The sequence below is a fragment of the Pyxicephalus adspersus genome, chromosome 11 (assembly GCF_032062135.1).
Source record: "Pyxicephalus adspersus chromosome 11, UCB_Pads_2.0, whole genome shotgun sequence".
In the NCBI taxonomy this organism is placed as follows: domain Eukaryota; kingdom Metazoa; phylum Chordata; class Amphibia; order Anura; family Pyxicephalidae; genus Pyxicephalus; species Pyxicephalus adspersus.
Window position 1 is genome coordinate 6,081,944 of NC_092868.1, and position 23,076 is coordinate 6,105,019.

A 23,076-nucleotide genomic window follows, 5' to 3' on the forward strand; every position below is an offset into this window, starting at 1 on the left:
ATTAAATGATGACAGAGCCTGGCGCCCTCGCAGCTGTGCCTGTGTGGGTATTAATGTTCTATTGTTGTCTATGAGAGAAATAAATACAAGCCACAAACCACATTATTTAGCCTGATGGGAGCTGCGCTCAGCACATGGGACTGATCCTTAAAGGTACAATCCAGTTCAACGCTATCGTTCGATATTTGAATGCATTCTTTGGGATTAATTTGGTAGAGATTTTGGCTGTTCACAAAGCAAAGTGCATTGGCCCCTTCTAGAGTATATTTCACTTAGTATATGACATGAAGCTCTGCCAGCTTCATCATCCAATCATGTGCAATCATGTGATTTCCTTGCACGCAATTGGGTACTCTTTGCAAAGTGAACCACCACATTCAATGATTCATCATTCCTTGTAGGGTGAAAGCTAAATCTTTATGGCACCTTGATCATGTAATGGCTATTAACATAATGGTGGTGCAGAGGCACATGTTCCATTTGTCCTCTGGGATTTGGGGGTCTTTTAATTCTAGAAATGGTACAGGGCCAGTTCTGGGGCCCTTTTCTGTGATCCACACACCTGGACTACTACTTCTCATAGGGCAATTGTAAAATAGAAGCCATCTTTCATGATATCCCAAATCTTCTTGGTTTGTAATATCCAACTGGTGCCCAAAGAGGACCTTTTTCAGTCACTCAATGACCAGTCTGACCTATGAAGAATTCCCTGATTTTCACATGACATTGGCAGACATTGAAGTGTTTGTTGGCTTTTTTACCCCCAAAGCATTATTATAGGCCAGTGTTCTTGAACTTTTTAACACGAAGGAATCCTTTAGGTATTCATAGAACTCATCCAATATATATTAGCATGATGGTCATTGGGAAGAATGTCACCCTAATATAGCGACTCCTTATTTCCTATTTGTCTGGTTTACAAAATAACTGCTCGAATAGCTGTAACATCAATGTGTTATTGTGATTGTCATTGTGTTATTATCTTAAAAAGCACTGTATTTATGTATGCTTTTTGCATACAATTTACTGCTCATTTTCACAATAAAAGTCAACTGACCCATTGAAAACAATTCACTCCCCATCTTTTTGCAGCAGTTGTTAGGCAGGAAGCAGAGTGAAAACACAAAAAGCTCTGCGCTCCCTCTAGTGGCTAATATGAAAATATCTTTATGCTTTACAAAATACAAATATGAATGTGCATGTATATAAAATGCTAAGAATCTAATTCAGATCTGCAATAAAACCTTAAAGAACATTCAGTTTTTATGAGATATTTTATTTTTAAATATCTAGTGATATCATTATTAGGTCTTTAAACTTCTCTATGTAATGCAGGTAGGTCATGGCTCGTAGGAGGGGCTGATGAGGTGTTGTTTATAGCCACCTAAAAACATAAAGCTGTGTTTACACCTTTGGATGATGCTGAGAATCAATTTTTAAAAAAGGCTGTAAATTCAGTGAATAAAATGGAAGCCAGGATCGGAAAGGGCTAGCTAATGATGGACATCCTCCAGCCAAGATATGAGGCCGACTCTATGTGACTTGCTGCAGCGATAACCCTTTACTGCTACTTCCATCTCATTACAGAGCCATAGGCAGTGCGTTGTCGATAGACTTTGGTGGCCTGTCCTCTGATTGATTTTATCTCTCCAACTGTTCAACAAAGGTTACCAATTATAACACTAGTGGCAGAGCTTCCAGTTGCATATTGCAAAACTGATTAAAAATATTAGAGCAAAAGGCCACATTCACCCAAAAAAATGACTTTCATCTAAACTTTACACTAATAACTCAACATGAGTATTTGCAAACATGTGACCATTTTTCCTTTGGAAATGGAGACATCTTATTAGCCGAGCTGGTGACAGAAGGTGCCGGCACTTACCTGAGAGTGACGTTATCCCCTTGACAGGCGGTGTAATTACCATCTGGCGGGACCAGCTCAGAACATTCCACGAAGAGAACTGGGCAGCGAGATAAGAAGGTGCAGGAGATGGAGGAGGGAAAGAATGGTACAACATGTGACAGGTAGGGCACGGGGCATGAGAGGGGGCGAGATGGCAGGTGCAGTGGATGGAGAGAAAGGAGGGGGAATTTATGAAACAGAATTTGAGAAGAAGAAAAAAAGAGAGAAAAGATTTATTAGAAACGTGTTGAAATTACATTTTCTTAAAAAAAAAAAGTTCTATCAAATATTAGCTGTTTGACACATCTGCTGTACAGATCAATTACAATGCAGATAATAAAAACCAATCCATCTTTCAGAAAAAAATACATTTAGGATATAACAAAATGTGCAAAGTCTTACAGTTCAAGTTCTGTATAGCCACAGCCTGAGCAGAAAAGCCTTTACCCTGCCAGCATGCTGCAGCCTAGGACCCATGATCTCTGTGGAAGCAGTGAAATCTCTGCAGAGATCTGCCATGCCCCCTGCTAAATCAGAGCCAAATGATTTATAGAGCTTTACTGATTATAGAGACAAAGACTTGACTCAGCAGGGGGTGCCGTTAGTGGAACGAGGCTTTGCATTTCAGGCTTTCAGCAAAGAGAACAGTAAAAAAAGTAGTAAAATCCCAGAATTTAAAAAAAGCAGTGGTGCAGAGATACCAATTCTAGCTTTGGAAATTTAAAAGAATAATGGGTAAAAAAAAAAAAAAATGCGAGTGATGATGCTTGCAGCTCCCCAGCAGCCAGTCACAGCTTCAGGGGCATCCAGCTTGGTGAGCATAGAACAGCTCAGAGCCAACAAGAACAACAAAAGCAAAAGTAATTATTCTTCATCCTAATGAATAGCAAGAACCTGCTTTCTGCCTTACATGGAATCGGAATGGTATAAGGATATTCTAGGAACATAAAGAAACTTTAACTATACAACTATATGGCTTCTTTCATCCTTATCCCTATCATAACACGTGGTCCCTTAAATCGGCAGATAAAACATATATAGAACTCTTAAATCCCCTGAGGAAGCCCTTATTGGGTGAAACGCATTGGGGACCCAGTTCTTTCAACTCTCTTCATTGTAATTGCCTAAATTTGTACAAAATGACCACAAACTTTATGATTTACTGTCTCTAAGCAAACTGTGTTAGCAAAACTTCTAGCACAGAAGAACTTTGTATAGTTGAAACTACTTGTCCCTATTAATTAATTAATAAGTTTCTACTATTTTTATGATTCTTAGTGCTGATCCTGTCTTTTTCTTCTCTTTCCCTTTGTCTTAAAAAAATCTATCAATGGAGCAGCAGAGATAATTCAGTGATTTGAGGAAGGGCTGATCGTCACATGACTGGCTGTCCTCCAATCACAGAGTTCTTCTGGTCATGGTACTTTGGCTCCTGCACACTAGTGGGGGGAGCAAAAAAAAATATATATTTGCAATCCAGCATGACCAACTCTCTTCCAATTGTGGGGATTTTTTTCTGCCCGGTGGTGCTTTGGGTCCTGCACACTAGGTTGGAGCAACGAAAGCAAGGGTGGAGCAATCCTGCAAGTCACATGACCAGATCTCATAAAGCTCTTTCTGTTCCAAATAATTTCCTGCCATCCAGACTTCAATGAATGGAGTGTAAGCAGTGGAACAGAATGCAGATACTCCCAAATCTGTGCCAGAGGCAGCAGTGCCTTTGATCTCACACTGCAGATATACACATATAGAGTGCCTAGGCACATTCACATGTCAGGAAAGACATTATCTTATTCACGATAAACAATTTTAATTGTTCGCTACAATGTAACACATTTTCACTTTTTGATTCCCAGTTCTCTTTATTAATCTATCAGCATTTAAAACCCAAAGCAAAAAAAAAACAAAAACTAAAAAAGCAACAACAGCCATCGCCGAGCTGATTCACGGACGCCTCGCTCCGATAAATGAATCAAGACATAAACAAGCATTAAGTGAATCTCACGTCTATTTTGCTTCGGCAAAGGCGCTCTGTCTTTATTTGATATTGTATATTGTGTCTGGAATAAGTACAATCTTATCTGGGCGCCCTGCAATAAATACTCAGCCTGAAAATGTAAGCAAAAAAAATCATTTCTCCCGATATTGGGCTGCGTTGTTTATGACTGGCCAGTGATAGATGTCTAGAGAGGGCCCTTGTGCCAGCATGGAGGAGGGGCATTGCCCCGGCTGATAAATGTCTGCAAATTGCTGCATTTCTCATGGCGAGGGATGGCTGTCATGCTGTAACACTTGCCGTACCGCCTGTATAAGAAATATTTTACTGCCATTATGTTAAAAGGGTCTATTTATATATTCACACAAGATTCACCCAACAGAGGGTCATATTTCCACATTGGATTTATTTGGAAATTTGATATCATTTTTGCAATATTCAAGAGGGAAGCCAAAAACTGTTGCAGAGGATGCATGCCACTGGTTCAATATATTGAAGCCCAGGCTGTAATATAACATCCCCTGTGGCCCTATAGAAACAGGTGGCCCCCTTTAGGACTAAGCAAGGACAAGGGCACCACAGAAAGTTGGCTGTAAGCAAGAACCAGTCCTGGTGTCCTCATTTCCAGGTTCCTCTATCCTATTGACAACTGTAAATTTGGGATTTCATGAGATTCATAAATCTGCAGCTTTCATCATAATACTCCCATGTAATCTCCAAATGAGGGATATGTTCAGGCACTTCCTGTTATAAGGTGACACCGCTCTGCTCTTGTTTAACAAATGTTCCGGCGTTGTCACGTTGGTTTTAAAACCCATTACACCAGCACAATCTTCCTTTACCTCCAGAAAACCAACCCACTCCAGGAAATGCTATTCTATATATTAAATAACTGTAATTTTTTATTATCAAGCTTTAATTCTCCTTATTTTTAATCCTCGCCATCTATGTGTCATTATTTCTCCTATCTGGCTTGTTACGAGCCTCCCCCCCTTGCCTCCCCTCCATTCCTTGGTCCCGATGGTTTGGAGGCATAGTTATGCAGCCCGCACCCTCAGACATGGTTTATGAGAATCCAATGTCAGGCTATAATTAGTGGAATTCTCGCTGAGCCCTGCCGCACTGAATATTCAATATATCAGGGCCAAAACAATCTATTCTGCAACTCTAACAAAGACAGTGGGTGTTTACATTGTGGCAGGGCGCAGCGTAGCATGGCAGAGGGAGAAGAGGGCAGGGAGGCACGATGCGCTACACTGTGACATTCCGCGCACCCAGGAGGGAATGAGGCAATATGTTGCATGGAAAAGGTGGTTACGGAATCTGTGCTGCTTAAAGAAGAACTACCATCAAATCTGCAGATTTGCCATTTATGTGCTTTTTAAAAAAAATTTCAGATCTTTTGAGATGGTTTTGGTAATTGGTGACTAATCCCCATGTACCATTTTTTTATTTATCACTGGCTTTATGGGTGAGGGGCCATTGATGGCATTCACTGAAACATTCTCTAAAGTAAGTCACATACAGTCATTGAAACACATGGACCTGGAAGATTCAAGGCTGTTGAGGAATTCTTCCATATTGAAGGACACCATAATTGAAAATTTTTTATGTGGAGTCTTTTATTGTCCCCCTACCTGGTTTTAATAAGCTCCTGAACTCATCATAATGGGGCAAGGGCAGTAATACCTGCCGAATTCCCAATGTCTTTGCAACTTAGATAAGTGCAGACTCAGATGAGGGTTGCCCGAGTTCCTTGGTTACCAGGTCCCTCACAATTTCTCTTTTGCCAGTATGTGTCTGGATCATTATTTCTTCTCGTGAAGAAGAAAATCAGTTTCCATGGTTCCAACCCTCATCTATCCAAGAATTTTTATGGAATAATATCTAAAAGACTTATAGTAGGACCTGGGGAGGTTCATTGGCACCTTGGAAGGCCATTTTTTACCACTATCTTGGCGAAAACAGATGTTGTAAGCATTAAAAAAGATGCTTATTATACATAATTTGTTCCTGTTTCAGTTATAAATATGAAGATCTTCTATATCTGGTACCTAAAAAGTCCTTCATATTCCAAATATTTCCAGTCATCATGGTTTCCAGTAGCTAAGAATGTGCCCATTGCTAAAAGTCTTCTACCTGAATAGTTCCTGCCCATTGTCATCAGTTGATAAGAAAGTCTCTCTTTACTACTTGCTTGTCCTATCACTAGGCCCCCACCAGTCAACTTGAGTAATTTTACAACTAGGTATGAATTATCTCCTGCCAAGTCAACAATATAATATTTCACAAATGGTTTTAGCATTTATTTCCCACCCTTGGGATGTAACCTTTCCAAGGCAGAGTTGAAGCCGTCGGTCTGCTGGAGGCAGGAGGAAGCCAAAGCTCCTATTAGATTGGACTACAACCTACATATGATCACACCAAGCAATGTTCTAGCTTTTGAGCTTTTTGTGGCTCCTGAGGGTGACATAACAAATACCTTTAGCAGTCAATATAACATAGAGAAACTTTCAACCTAGCAGGAGAACCTTCCCGGACTTTATTTTTTTATGTAGAGGAAGCAATGGAGACTATGGACCTTGAGATGGTGTGGTCATTGAGCAAGAATTGTGGTATCCCATGAGTTGCTCAAGGAAGAATAGACATCTCCAAGACAGGGCAGACAGAGAGATAGCTGCACTTTTTTCATGGGAGACATCAAATGGACAATATCCAGTTTTCACCACCAATGGTCAAGTTCTTGGGGTAACCTCAATGCCTGTGCTATATCCCTCTAATATGCAATAAATTATTTGACCTTCTTTTCTACTTGACAAATGAAGTACATTAAAAATGAAATAAACAAAGGTTACAAGCAGAATCAACTCTAAACGTCTTGCGTTTTCAGTATCTCTGGCAGAGCTCACGTGACAAATATTTATATGGACATTAGCGTTAACCTTTGTGTCTTCCTGTTTTATTTACTGCATCGGCTGCATGTTAATTTTTATGACCTGCTTTAGTATAAAACTGTTATGTTTAATAGCTTGCTGGCATTGACTGATGACTGAATTAGGACTTGCTTGGATGAGTTCTTATATGACTTGATGTCCTGGGTCCGCCTGGATGCATCCCAAACCCCTGGCCTCAGCAAGAACACAAAGCAAGCTCTTACTTAAAATAAACACACCTTTTCTTAAAACTTTTCTCTTTCTTTTCTTGCAATTTAAATCTAATTTTAGATCTGCAGGAGTATTGATCATTTATATTTCCCATATTTGTTGTTGAAGCTATCTGCAAACAATGGGTTCCGCCTAAACTAGGTCATATCATGGTGGACATCCATTGCATTTCTTTACATGTGTGCTTCCTAAGCTAGCTCTTAATGGTCTGGAGGTATGATCATGAATGTCTAAAAGGGTTCTGAGATTGCTTTCTTTCATATAACATGGAAAAGGCTAGCCTGGCCCAGCCTGGGTCTTCTCCAAATGTCATCTTATGCGCTCCCTCTGACTAAGACCAATAATGTACTGTATTGAGATGATGACTAGCAATGGTGGTACTAACCCAAGAGGTTTCATACTAATAATGTATCTGCTTTATAAACAAGCTTTTTTCAGTTTCTAGTGATGATAGGAAAGGGTAGGAGTTGTTGTTTGTATATTCTTTATCTCTTCTGTCTGACAGCCATCATCTGGACCGAAAGTGGTGGGAAATCTCCCAATGGACACGCAAATGATGACAGAGGATTCTGTCCTGTCTATCATCTGTCAGATAGACAAGGAGTAAAAAGATTTCCACTGACACCTCCTAAACAGAATGGAATTAGGGACAATTCCACCAAATGGGAACACAGAAATAAAAAGTTGATCAAGGTCCCAAGGCTTCCCAACAATTTTAAAAGTTTTCAGTTGGGTTTGGAGAGTGCCATGATGAACCCAAGCAGAAATGTAAAAAAAAAAAACACCAGAAATCTAATATTTTAGTTTTCTGCTTGTTGATGTGAAAATATAATCATATATGGTGCATGTGCTGATATTTTGAGGCATTGCGGAGTCTTTTAGGGCAAGATACTGATGCTAAGTAGGTGCAGTGTTGATACACCTATTATAGTTACAGTGTTGAGTGTTATTCTTAAAAATGGCAATGCATTAAATCTGCTGCAATGCGGACGTTCTTCTCTTGTGGCCATCATTAGGTTTTTGAACATTTTGTGCCACAGTAGCTTTCATGTGGCCAGATGGACTAGCCTTCTCCCAACCACAATTATCATGAGCGATGGTCACCTATTACCCTCTTACTGGTTCACCAGTCGTCCTTCCTTGGACTACCTGTGGTACGTACTAACCATTGCATTCCAAGAAAGCCCCACAAGACCTGCCATCTTTGGGATGTTCCAAAGCAGTCATTTAGACTTTCTGATTTGGCCCCAGGTCCCTGACCAATCAGATCCTTCTTCTTACCTATGAAAGTTCCTCCCAATGTACTAAACCTATCAAATCAAGCTAAAAAGGGCTGTAAAAAATTAAACTAAAAATGAGCTGCTCATTGATTGATTCCAAGCTGCTTCACCCTTCATTCAACCCACTCCAAGTATAAAAATGAAAATATTCAGCCGAGTATTGTTGGGATTGAGGGACCCACACAAAGCAGAGACAGTTAATAAGGTCAACAAGCCTGGAAGCACACACATAGAAAGAAAATCAGTGTTGAGACCGGGTCTACCGACTACGAGCACGCAAAAGCTGTCTGCTATACAATGATTGAGCTGGGACATGGCTCCGGCCTGCTCTCTTAATGGAGAGAGTGAAGAGCGAGATTGATCGACAGCCTGTGATGTGGCAAGGTATGTAAAGTGGATTGAGATAGAGCCAGTGACCTTGTGATTATATCGGAGGGTAAGATTTCTGTATAAAAGCAGAGTGTCTCAGCCCGGTAATTGAAATGGTGACACGTGCACCCCTCTATTGCTTTGTACTGTCAGCCATGGGAGCCAAGACCTTCGTATTTAGCTCAGCTAATAAGGGTTTTCCTCGCATTGTGATGTGATTTTCAATCATCTCACTACAAACCACAGATATTTATTTTGATAAAAGGAAGGCAAAAAGCTTTCCAGTTTGTTCCATACTAGAACACATAATTGTATAAGTTCTATTTATGACATTACCTAAAGAGCAAGTCAACCTGAACAATTAACTTTTTTTATTTGCTCTATTCTGGTTCATTAAATATAAAATTAAAAGCATGTTAATGTGTGCAAAACAATATCAGGGATCGTAAAACATCTGCCAATACTGTATATTGTCTCTTGTACTCTTCCCAGCTATGTGTGGGGACAACCCCATCTGTCTTGTAGTCCTATACAGTTTCTGTTGTCCTGATATAGTATGGTTGTCATTCAAGAACTATAATTAGTTAATTGAAATGTGTAACATAAAGGAAAATGGCTTAAAACTAAAACAAATGCAGCTACTACATATAAGGATTAGGAAGCTCCAATATATTACATAACTGTTCTTAAAATCCAAGGTTTGGCTGTCTAATAGGGAGGCATTAGTACATGACAATCAATATCAATTATATATTGAATATCTAATCATAAGGTTCTTCAATACCAGTGATGGTACCTTGGTACCCTCCATTCATCTAGCCTCACAGCCTCACCATTTGTAGAAGTTTAAACCCACTTCTAAATACCGCATTACCCCAATAGTGTCATCAGAGAGGCAGGGACTAGGAATACGAAGAGCTGATATTGCTTCCAGTAATATAATGACCTCCTTTAAGATTACTTACCATTAATGATACATCAGCCACAGCTGAAATGGTTTTAAAAAGGTTGCCTGAGTCTGGGACCAATTTAAGCGTAATCAATCAAGATGAACAAAGATAGTAATAAGTAAGAAAGGAAGAAAAAAGATGGCAGCACATGCAATGGAATGAGGAAAGGTGAGTAAAAACTGGGTCTCATTCGACTCACTGTGTGTTCCTCCCTGTACCAAACAGCTTCTTCTTCAAAATCCAAAAAGTTGGCAAAATGGCAAATGGAAATTTCAAGTAGGTGCTCTGATTGACTGGGAGATTTTTCTGGTACTCTGTACCAAAAACATCATTTTATATTTCATATTGTTATAAAATGGCCAATCACAGATTAATATTTGAACTTTGCAAGAGGACCAAGAGGGTATACTCTTGTTGAGTATGCAAGATTTACCATGTCTACTGACCCATGCCCACCAAGATAAGCTACATGCACTTTTTGGTGTATCATGCCAGCTCAACACCTACATTTCCATGGGCCAGAAAGTTTAAACCTTAGAAGGGCGTAACAAAATTAAGACCTGATAAATCATTCTGCAATGGTTTTGTTGTTGGGTAAAAATGTAGCAAAGCACGACCCATAGAAGTTTTTTTACTTACTTATCCTGCCACCTGTTCCTTGGATTATAAACCTGCTCATGAGTTATTGTGATATTAAGTATCTTCACATGCTAGGAATTAGATAGACCTGTGCCCCCTGCCATCTGCTGTGATTTCTCCTGTTGACTCCTTCATAGTAATGTGTTCTGTTCAGACACAGGGTATAATGGAAGGAACCACAACTAACCAGCAAACCAAAGTGTCACAGATCCCCACAGAACAAGGGGATCTGTGCCCTCTTCAGTGTCACCCACCTTGCATTCCCCTGCTGCCAGCACCAGCTCAGCTCATGGATCCCAATCCCTGCTTACTTCCTGGTCCAGGTCATATGACTCTCTGTCAGCTGCCCCTTTGCCTCAGGGGACTAGAGTGTTCTGCAGGTGCACTTCACGTGCACTTCATGTGAACAGCATCTGAACTGCCTCCTCTCCAGCACTCCGTCTGGTGGTGGGTTAGGATGTCTGCAGGTCACATGGTCCCATCTATCACATGACTTTCTCTTTATAAGGAAGAGACTGGCAAAAGTAAGTTACCTGAATAATGAGTTCTCTTAGGCTCTGTTTCCAGGTTCCAACTCTTCCTGCCTACATCTCCAGTTCCTGATTTCCTGTGTACTGACTCTGGATGACTCTTGACTACTCGCTTGCTGTCTGCCCTGACCTCTGGCTTGTTTGACCAAACTTCTGTCTCTCGTTCCTGTACCTTGCCTGATTCCTAACTGTCAGCAGCCACCTACATTTACATGCATAGGGACCACAACCTGGCAGTTGCCCACAGCGTAACATCGTCACTTCTAGAGGCTCCTGTGAAGAGCGGGCAGCTGCTTAGACTCTGCGCCTCGTGCATATCTCCGCCAACTGGGCTGGTGACACAGAGGGTCAACCATCCTGCCCTGCAGCATTAAAGTTTGCTATACTCTGAAAAGTTTGTCGGATTTGAGGAAGCCAATGAGGGTCATTGCAATAGAAAGCAGGACAGGTGAGTATAAACTCTTGAATTTTCCAGGTCAGGTGTGACTGTGTTTTTTAATTCAGTGATGGAATTTCTTTAATAAGGGCCTCTTTATCCATGAGGAACGAGAGCCCTCATTGCTCAAATAATGGCAAAGTAGTGGGTGGCATCATTATTTTTTTTTTTGTCTTCCTCTAATTAAGCCTTCTGGCAGTTTTGATGGGTAATTAGGCCATGCTACAATAGAATAATATTTCAAACATGAATATTTTTTGAGATTAATCTGGGTCTCTAAAAGTGAATGAGGTAAGTGCCCATGCCTATAGTTCTTAGCAGTCAAGAAGCTTTTTGGTTTGAGGATACATGACCTGTCATGACCCAGAGAGGAAGCAATCATGAACCCGTAGCCTTACTGACCTAAGGCATGCGTCAAAACTCCAACATCACAGCTACATCTGTGGAAAACTCTTTCCCTTTAAATCTCTCCGGCATTGGGAGGATTCCTATGTAATGTTGCCTCATCACGTCTCCCTTCCAGCAATACCGAAAGCACAATCAAAATTCTAAACACGTCTTGTTCTGTCTGACATGTCAGATACACAATAGACGTTATTTCTGAACATGATAACATGCAGCTTGTGGCCCTTTGCATTGAAAACCTGTATTTAGAAAATATAACAACTGCCATGGATCTCCTCTTCTAAAAGTGCTTCTGTGCCTGGTTGTCATTTTTCATGTGAGGACATTTGTGAGGGGTGTGGCTGTTACTTAGCTCAGCCCACAAGGAGTCGGAGATCAGAAAGCATAATTTTTAGGCAATTTTCAGCAAAATTCAGTTCCATAACCTCATTCACAAGTTTACACAAGTATGTTTACATGCAAAAAAAGGAATTGTATGTTATTAGTCCGATATCCATCCTAATGAGTAAGGGAGTGGACATGGGGAAGTGCAAAATCCTCTGCACAAGAGCCTCGGACCTCTTCATCCATCAGGAGTTCCCACAAGGGCTGAAATGAGTTCAGCAGGTGGAGGGCCTAAGTTAGTTCTGCACAGGGGCCCACTGTTGGCTATATCTGCCACTAATGAGTATATACAGTATTTTTGTGACTTCAGCTGAGCTTTAGGAAAGTCAGAAACATTCTTCCTAACTATGATCTGATGACTATCTCGGCTTTTTTTTTTAAAATATGCCTTTCATTATATAGTTATATAACCAAACCACTATTTATAGAATATTTTACTCTGACTTTGCAGATGAAGAAAAAAAAGTTTCATCCCGAACTTGAACGTGAATGAATAAAATCAGAAACATTTTTCCTCAAGCCCAATGTATCCGATGGTGACAACATTTCCACGACAACAGGGACAATATTTACAGCTCTCCTCTAATAGCATCCTTGGCTGTCATTTCCAAACCAATTCAATTATATATTGTTCCCTTTGCAGCTTCCAGAAGCCGGTTTGCGCCTCTCATCCACCTGTTTAGGATGTTCCTCTCCTGAGGCCGATTTTTGCCGTCTCATAACGGCATGTCATGTAATCTCCTGGACTGAAGTAACTCAATCTCTTTCCACTTTTTTTTCAAACCTCTCTGTCATTAGATCTAAAGCTTTGCTTATTTAGACTCTCAATCAGATGCTCTGCTCTCAAGGGCAAGCTTTAAATAGAGAATCATTTCGCTATGCAAAACAATTCTCTCCTTTTTTGTGAAACTTGCTTATTCCCTACAGCAATGGAAGACAGTTCTTTCAAAGCCCAAATGCAGCCAAAACAATTTTAAGACTTTTGATAACAAGGAACTGTTAGAATTTCTGTTTGGATTTTGGTCCTCTGTACATCTCTTTCTTAAAGCCAACTCCAAGAAAACACGGTTTGATAAATATGGTGTGGTGTAACAGGGATTGACTATACAGACCTTGACCTTAACCCTATTGAAGACCTTTAAACGTTCCAAAAATGATCATAGATACTTCGAAATTTGTCGGAAGAGATGAGGTTGATATGACGGGGAAGAAGGCTGCAGGGAGCAACCCCATATACATGAACATAGATTTGGAATTAGAAGCCCAATAAACTTATAAAGGTGTGATGGTCAGGTGTCCCCAACCCTTATATACAAATGCTGGAGCTTGGCATTTAAAAAATGTGGAATAAAAAGACATGGTTTGATGAGCTTCGTGTGGTGAAACAAGACTGGCAGACCTTGACATCAGCCCTACTGAACACTTTCAAAGACATTCCAAAACTGAACACTTTTGGGACCTGGGATAAAACCTGGCTCACAAATGGCTTCCTGCTTGTAAACCAGCATTTGTGCGTCAGGTCTAACATTACAAATATTCTTTAGTTAAAAGGGCCAAAATTGACCACAGAAACTCCAACACTTTTCAGAAGAGTTAAGGTTGTTATTAGGGGAAAGATGAGTGCAGGGAGAAACTTCATATTAATAGCCAAAGTTTTGCAACAGGATTTCTAATAAACTTACATAGGTGTGATGGCCAGGTGTCCCCAACCCTTTGGTTATACAAATGCTAGAGCTAGGCATTTTAAAAATTTGGATCAAAGAGACTCGGTTTGATGAGTTTGGTGTGGTGTAACAGGCTTAAGCCTACTGAAGACCTTCAAACATATTACAAAACTTAACACTTTTGGGACCTGGTTTACATATGACTGGTAGCCATATGTAAACCAAGTCTTATCCAACATGAATATCTAACATTAAACATGTTCTTTGGTTGAAAGGTCAAAATTTATTCCAAAACTTTTCACAAGAATTGAGGTTGTTATGACAGGGAACAAGGCTGCAGGGAGTACCTACATATTATTGGCTATAGTTTTGGAATGAGATATCCAATAAACCTACATAGGTGTGATGGTTTGGTGTCTACAACCCTTTGGTTATACACATGCTGGAGCTGGGCATTTAAAAAGGTTGGACAAAGTTGGCCATTGTCCTGGACGAGCATAAAAATTGCTCTGGAAATGAATCGCTTCATGATGCTGTGCACTGTCATGAAATTGTAAAGTGAAATTATTATTTCTCTTTACCCCTCTGTAACTATCTCTACGCACTACAAACATTTAATGCATACTTATTTTTCAAGCATGGTACAGCCGACCCTTTCAGCCAAAGATTATGCATGACCGCCATTCTAGCCCTTTTTATATCCTCTAAAATCTATGACTAATTTTAATCTTTAATAGTCAATTGTAGATGAATTAAACTGCTGTTATGAACTCGGCTAAGCTGACCCTTTGAGCTTTGCCCTTATTTTACAGTTGGTAATATTCCGCCTTTGCAGGAGCCAGTCGGCCCTCCACCGTTTAACTTTCAAATCATATACCATCTTTTATTAGATGCTCAACGCTCAGAGCAAAGCCTTTTCCAGATCCCCAGGGGAAATGCATCTCATATCGCCGCTTGTAATACCCATCAATGGATCAACACAAGTGTTCCTCGGCAAATGCTATGCTTTAAATTTTAAGACCTTAAATGAGCTCTCAATACATTGCAGAGAGATTTTCAATGCCCACATACAGCAACATCTATTAATAATTTCCTTATATTTCCAGTCGGCAAAACTATTCCTATAGAAACACAATCTGTCATAGGCCGATGACACCGGGGCTGGAATTCCACTCCGAGCCTGATTGCACATTGCAAAAATTGTGATTACAAATATATATGTATTTTACCTGACAAGCAAGAAGAAATAGGAAAGATTCCCAGAAGACCACAAAACTCCTGAATGGATTTAGGTACACATCCTTCATACCAGTATGGAGAAAAGTAGGTGGTCTACTCTACAACCACATTGAAAGCCAAACAAAGACATTGCAGACGATAGTGCTCTTCCAATCTCGTGGTCACAGTTTGGTGAAGGTTCTTTTTTGTTCCACCATGACTGTGCCCCCTACATACAAAGCCAGCTCTGGACATGGCTTTGTTAGTTGGGTGTCCACAAGCTTGAGTGGTCTGCACACTCCTGACCTCAACTCTACTGAACACCATTGGGATGAATTTAGGTACAAGTCAGATCTTCTTGACCAATTTCTGTATGTGAACTCACGTAAGGGCACAAATCCCTACAGAACCCCACAAAAACCATTTGGAAAGTCTTCCCAGAAGAGAGAGGGCCAGTCTAGCGGTAAGAGAATGTTCAATTCTCTATCAGTGACCATGGTTTTTGAATGGGATATCCAACAAGCCTATATAGATATGATAGTCAGGTTGCCCACAAACTTTTGGCCATATAGTCCAGGTTGGACAGCCATAGAGGTCAACCAAATATCCAAAATAATATAAAAAGAATAACACATTGTGCAGTTCCAATACCTAGTAACATTTTGCAGAAATATGTACCTGTGCTATTAAAATGCACCCACTGAAGAGGTGAGAGGTAATGGCAAAAAACAGAGAATCACATGGTGAGAATCAAATGAAAGTGAACTTGCACTTTAAAAAAATTCCATACCCAAGATGCAGAGGCCGCACACGTTGTATGTCAAGCGTGCTCATTTTCACGCAATGTCGAACACATTGGCCCAGATGGGAGATGGACGTTTGATCACAAATGACTTTCCAGCTATACCTTAACTAAGGTCGACCTTATCTTCCTGTGATCATAGCACACTAGTGACTGAACAGCAATCAATCTTATGACCTTGCCTCTATACAGACATCAGTCCCAGTGCTGCGCCGCACATCCTGGCGGATTAAACGAATGGAGAGACTGATGTCATTTTCGAAGGAGAACTGGAAAAAAAAACTCTTTGATCTACAAATATTGGAAACTCTTTCGGTCAGTGAGCTTTGATTTTTTTCTTGTTATTTCTTTAATCAAGTATTTTAAAGTGCTTTTTATAAATATGAATAAAGCAAGTTGTGTTCAGGATGTTGTGTAGTGTTGGTCTATCTTCCAATTGCCATTTTACAGCACTCGGGAGATGTAGAGAGACGGAAAATAATGGGTAATGTATTTTAGTTTTTAAGTTCCTAATTAAATAAAAAAGTTGAAATAAACTTAGGACTAGATTTAGATCTGGTTGGGATCAAGAAATCCTGTGTGGCTTCCTTGGTCACTTACATCACATTCACCATTCATTCCCTAAGGGGCTGCTGCTTGAAAAAGCTACATGTAGCCCTATGGCAGTGGTTCCCTGGAATGAAGAAGCAGTGCACTGCAACCTAATGACCACCTTCACCCAATGTTTTATTATAGGTTAAACATGATAAATTGCGTCAGTCCCAGGCTTCCTATAGGTTAAGATCTCCCTGCCATAATACCTGACCTTGTTCCTGTTCACTTGGGATGTTGGGTGTCCTCACCCACCTTTATATGTCTCTGCTATTACCCTGTTCACCACTAGCCCAGGCAGTGGGCAAGCATTTACAACAAGTGACCTTTTTGCCAAATTGAATATGTAAGAAGTGTCCCTTGCCCATTGGCTGGTAGTTGTTGTGGGGCAATAAAGTCTCCAATATCCCCAACAGCCATTGGAAACACTATCTATTATTTACATGGCAGCCTAAATTCTGGTTGGTAACTATGTATTGTTTGCAATGGCTGCTGGTTGTTTGTATTGCCCCTTACCAACCATTAAGCAATGGTAATACTGCCTGCTATGTACATTAGTAGAATTCTCACTGCCTATTAAAAAGCCAACATCCCACAAAAAAGCCCAAATACATTTTCCACAATGGTGGGAACAGATCCAAAAGCTTGAAGAACTTGGCATAATAGAGTCATCAAGAGGTAGCAGGAACTGCCAGTCGGTTTTGCTCCAACGCAAACCTAAATCCTTATTTCGTCCAGTGTTTAGTTAGAGGAGGGTCAGGATGAGGAATGGTGGACAGGGAGGCCGAAGTAAAGATTTGGATAGTAGACAAATGAGTTCCGAAACACCACTGTAGGCAAAACACAACAAAAAAGCTACTACTACAAAAGGTACTACTAACAAATACTATTTACACAAATGGTTATTGTGCCGGAAAGTTGAGTCAACCTTTAAATATTTGGCTCATTGCCAATAAACCTGGGCAAGCAAAACATTTTCAGCTTGGTTTGCTCATTTTTCGTAATGACCATGACCGACTGTCGTATTTCGTGTCCTCATCTCTAATCCGTTTTCCCTGCTCTTCCCCAGTCATCATTTCTTCTATTTGAAAAGTAAATAGTCAGACGACTACAAAAAGAAGGTCAGAACAAATTGGCGATGACAATTCTCAGGCACCCCGGTACGGATTCTATTGATGTCTCCATCTCTTTTGTATAACAAACATTACTTTTTCATCAAGTATGATACTTAACGCTTGCCGGGGACCCTGCGGAGATCTGTTGTCAATTAAAAAAGATTAACAAGCTCTGAATTCTGTATAGGGAAGAAAACGCTGAAGGATATAAGGATAAAAAAAGCTACTTTATATGCGATCTGGTTTTGTTTGTCAGATTTTTTTCTCCAAAAAGTTTTATTTGTAAATCGTTTCATCAAAGATTTACACAAATTTTGACAATTTTCACATTGGATTCAATTATAAAATTATTTTATTCAAGTTTATTAATTCTGGGGAATAAACATTTATAATTAGACCCCTTTGATCCCCAAAAAATAAAGCTTGATTGACAATGTTATGAATTAAGCAATTATGAAGTGCAGGAAAATACAGATTTACCTGCCCCATCTTTGGGCACAATATGTTTGGGGGAAATGTTTTGCAATTATCTAAATTTGCTTCCAGGGCTGGACAATAGTCCAGGGCCCCCACTTTTTCCAGTGCCCAATTGGTGGAATGCCAAGAGTGTATTGCAAGCCTCCATTTCATAATTGCCCAATGCATTTTTGGAATCCCCTGCGTGTGCTGCTTTGAGTGGGGTATTGACTGGTGAATCCATTGGTGCTGCCTCTAAGGTCCTTAGGACCATGCAGCTGTAGAGCCAATAGGAAATGTCTATATCACCCAGGCAGCAAAGTGGACACCAAGAACAACCAATCAGGTGATCACCATACCTACCATAATCTTGGTCTGCCACAATGACATCTAGAATCTTTAGACACTATTTGGCCCAAACTCAATGCAGCCCACTACAAATCTGAGTCCACGTCATCCCAGTCTGTAATTAAGAATTGAAAGGAGAAGAAGTAGAGTGATAGACTCAACTCTCTGCTCTATTTCTTGCCAGTTTATAAACTGACTTGCTCCTTCCTCTAACAGAAGGACTACAAGAAGCTGATATCAGGTGAAATTAAGGTATTAACACCGCCAAAAAAGTGCATTGTATGAACGTAGAGTTCAGCCTATTAAAAAAATACTCAGCAGAATAAACCAACAATACAACAAAGGCTTTTAGTAATCAAAAACAACCCAATTTTTTAAATGACTGAAATTTTTTTATATAAATCGTAGCAGTTTTTTTTTTTTTTTGCAGAAGTTTGCTTAACTCTCAAAGCATTGTGGGAGCTAAAGGAGAGGTATCTGGCTTTAAAATATGCAGTAAACAGGCAACAAGTGTGTAAAATGAAGGTAGGTGAAATATTGTAATGGAGTTTTAATGGGAATTAATTGTATTTCTTCAGTATGTACCGAATTTTTACTTTTACGCCACAATAAAAGGCAAGGTTCGTTACATTCCTCATTAGGGGCTGCAAACCTTCTCATAAACAATAGCAACAGTAAACATTATTACCAGCAATTAGCATTATGCAAAATAGGTGCGTGGGTTAAGACACACCATAATGGAGCTGTGCTGGATGTGAGCAGGGGATTGCCATAGAGACTGGCTGGCCGGGAGATCGTAATAAGGACAAAGTCGTTATCTCTGGCTAGGGATCGTTATTGCGCATTTTAATAAATGATTTATTTGGCAACCAGCTCAATCTTCTCTTTTCTTGCGGATGTGATTTACACTGCCTGTCGGGAGGATGGCCATGTCTGTTCCTTTATCAGGCACTTGTGAAAGGACAGTTGGAGTAGATGATAACTCTAATTGAATGACATTTGGTTTGCCAAAGCCTTGGGTATAGTAAAAAATGTCATGGGTTTTATTGAGACTTTTTTCTCAGAATGGGGTTCTTGATGGTGACAAAAGTGGGCCATGTCCAACTAATATGTGTTAAAAATGCCACCTAGGGCCTGCTTTAAGCTTTCTTATCTTTTTTTTTTCTGTAACCATTATCCAATGTCAAATTTTGGATTACAATGCCAATTTAGAGGTGAAACTTCGGGTCTGATTTATCAAAGATCTCCAAAATTGCAGAAGATAGACTATCATTGGAGAACCTGGATTATTCAGCACACCTGGAATGGATCTGGTCCACCATTTAATATATTTGCCAAGTAATAGCAATTTACTTTTTAAGAAATCCATTCCAGGTTTGCTGGATCTTCCAAATTCTCCCATGATAGTCTATTTTCTCCACTCTTGAAGAGCTTTAACAACTCCGGCCTTAGTCTACATTGGAGGTCTATGTGACTAATGAAAATGCAAGAACATGGGTCCATATCCCCACCCATACCTTATTCCTCGGATTCAGTAATATTGAATCAATAGTTGAGTTTGGGGGATTGGTCTTCCCACAATAATGTTTTAATTGTATGTAGAACCTGGTAGTGTAGCCCTTAATGTTTCCTATATGCAGTGGATGTCCAACAGTGAGATTTCCCAAACCTAATCTATACCCCTATAACATTCTTCATAACATAAAACCAAAATATCCAGAAGCACGGATGGTAAGAGCACTATTATAATAGGCGCAGCCAGTGTAATAAACTAGAAACTCATTGCAGGGTTGGTAGGAACCCCCTAAAATTGGGCACAGCAGGTGTACAGAACTAGGAACCCAGCACACAGATGGTGGGAGCCTCTTCTAATAGGCACAGGTTGTGTACAGACATCGGAATTCATCACAAGGTTTGTAGGAACCCCTCAATTAGGGCAAGTACAGACCTGGGAATCCAGTACACGAATGACGGGAGTCCCTTAAAATGCACATAGCAGGTGTACTAACTTAGGAACCCAGCACACAGATGGTGAGAGCCCCTCATATTGGTTAAAGCAGGTATACAGACTTGGGAATCCAGCACAGGGATAGTGGGAACTCTTCATAATGGGCAGAGCAGGTGTACAGACCCAGAAAATAAGGCCAGTGATGGTAAGAGACCCTCATGATGGGCACAACAGATAAACAATCTCATGAACTAAGCTCAACAATAGTTTAGGAACCCATCCAAGTGCAGGAAGCTCACCAGCAGTGGGGAAATAAAGGAGAATTTCAAAGGTTTAGGTTTTGGGTGGACTGACCCTTTTAAAACCAAAAACTAGTGTGTTGACTTACAGACTAAAAATAGTAAAAATCAATAATAAAAAAGGATATAAAACACAGCAAATAAAACCTTACCATCCTATAAGACCTATGTGAATGAAAAGCAGCATGTACAGTTGAACAACGTCAAAAGCCTGAGCTATCAACTTGGAAGTCAAGAGTTAGAGGTCACCAACATCACTGGGACATTAATCTACCATCATTCAGAAGTTCAAGGATCTCTTCTGTACCTTCACTCCATATAAGAAATATAGTTTGCACGAGATATAATCATTCTATATCGGTCCCTTATGTGATGATAGGAAAAAAAAACAGATAATGTTATATTAAGTAACTATAATTTACTGTAATGTATTTAACAAAATACTCTCCAAGGCCGGGAGATTGATGAAATTTTCTATTAATCATAAACGGGAACTAGCTGATGAATATCTGGAGATGAATTTTAGTATTTTTACAGTAATAGGTATACAATTATGTTCCAGGATTTTTTTTTCCCTCTCCGAGAAGACTGCTCGTGGTCCCCAGATTCTGCGACGTTTAGTGTCGATTAACTCTGTGACACATTTATCTTGCTTACAGTCGTCAAATACAGTCAGTTTAGTTTTATGAATATAGCTTTTATTTTTTTTTTATTTGTAGAAAAGTATTAAAATCTGAAAGAACAGTAATACACCCTATGGTTAAATATACATGTATAAACACACACAATAGAAAAATATATATTCACAATATATATATATATATATATATATATATATATATATATATATATATATATTCACTATATATATATATATATTAAAAACAACACAGCAGGTACTGGACATTAGCTGGTTGATATAACGTATGCCAAATTTTTTTGATTGACATTTTTTGAATAGATTAGGGAAGGATTAGAACCTCAAACCTTCAACCTTGCTTGTGTAGAGGAGAATGTGGGAAGCTCTGACCAGCTTGGTATCCTCTGCTTTGTGATGAGAGACACATGGAGGTTTGTAGGCAGCTTCTACATATCCAGGAATCTTTTGAGGGTGGAATTGTGAAGAAAAAATAGAAGAAAAGCCCCCACTTTCGAGAATAGGAGTCTAGTATAGGCTTTCTGTGTGTTCAAAAAAATGTTGTAACACGTTTCGGGGAGTATGGGGCTTCATCAGGATTGGAAAAAAGAAGATTCATGTCTGGACTGAGTTAAGGGATCAGTGAAATTAATAGTTGTTTCGGGTCTAGTAGGAGTATATGTCTTCTTTTAGCTCAATATGTCAGCACTTTTTGTTGCTTCCTGTGTTTCTATCTGGTTCCTTCTTGTTTGTCCTAAACACTGTCATTGAAAAATAACAGGTGGGAATTTGGGTGTCAGAACAACAACAGAGATGAGGAGATATCTTCTCATATGGACATCAGGTCCAGGGAATGATAGAGGCTTGGGAGCTACTGATCTGAGCCCTGGGGAATCTTGACCAGAGGGGCAAAGTGCTCCTTTAGTGCTCCTTTTAAATGGTAGGAACCAATTTAAATGGGCTAAAAAAACTTCTACTGCACAAAATCATATTGAAAGGTGGGTGACAAGTTCCAATGAGACACTTTCAGAATCAGCTTGTTTTGCAGCTCTTGTTGTATGGTCAAATTAGATCCAGGATCTTCAAATGAAGCGGGTTCTAAAAAATGTTGCTCTGATAGACCCTACAATCTAACGTTCTGCTCTAATTAATGTTGGAATGGCGAAGTATCTTTGTTCAGGGACACCAGCCCAACATAGATAACTATTACTGGCCCTGGGGGCAAATTTCCCCCAGCCCCTTTAGGACAGTCTTATATTTCTGGAAGCAGATACTTCACTCTTCCATACGTGTGCTTTGTTGTTACTATATGACAAGAACTTGCAGCTTCCATTTCGAGGAGTGCTGAGACAATATGCTTGAAGATGCCCACGCATGTCCCACCTGCTATTTTAGGGGACATATCCGCCCGTCTACAGTAACCTTTTCAGCTTTAGGCTTTTGATTCATCTCTGTTCTTGCCCTGCTGCTTTTCTAGTTCTTACTTGTCTCTCTCCTTCCTCCATTACCCTCTTGGCCTCTGTCCTCAATTGTCTTCCTCTCTGCAACTTCCTCCCTTTACCTGTCTCAATACTTTTAGGAAGAAAAATCTATGTTCCTTTCTGCAAAGTTAACGGCGTATTAGACCTTTTTCACATAGCCGAAAAAAAAAGTTCTATTTGTTCATGAAGATGAAAGGTTTTATGAGACAGCAGAAAATGTCACCGAGGATTCTGCAAAAGAGAAAAATGAACCTTTCGCACTTGCCTTCCCATGAGGAACACATCAGAGGAATAATATCCCCACGCTGTGCAACTTCGAATGAGGTTGCCTCGCAGAAGCGGGGACCAGCTCACCAGTGGCGCAGCGGGACGTAACCAAGGGGTGGGCGAGGCAGGGAGATGGCATCATGGGAGATGAGTGTAGCGCGCATGGAATGGGTTGAGAGAGCACGCCGGGT

At 40.0% G+C, this 23,076-nt stretch overlaps 1 protein-coding gene across 1 annotated transcript in view; it reads right to left on the reverse strand.

The window, feature by feature from the left end:
• Nucleotides 1-23,076, reverse strand: part of IGLON5 (IgLON family member 5) — a 245,680-nt gene that overhangs the window by 63,442 nt on the left and 159,162 nt on the right. The window contains exon 2 of the mRNA XM_072425905.1: nucleotides 1,886-1,964. Coding sequence (XP_072282006.1) covers nucleotides 1,886-1,964 — 79 coding nt within the window. The remainder of the gene's footprint in view (nucleotides 1-1,885; nucleotides 1,965-23,076) is intronic.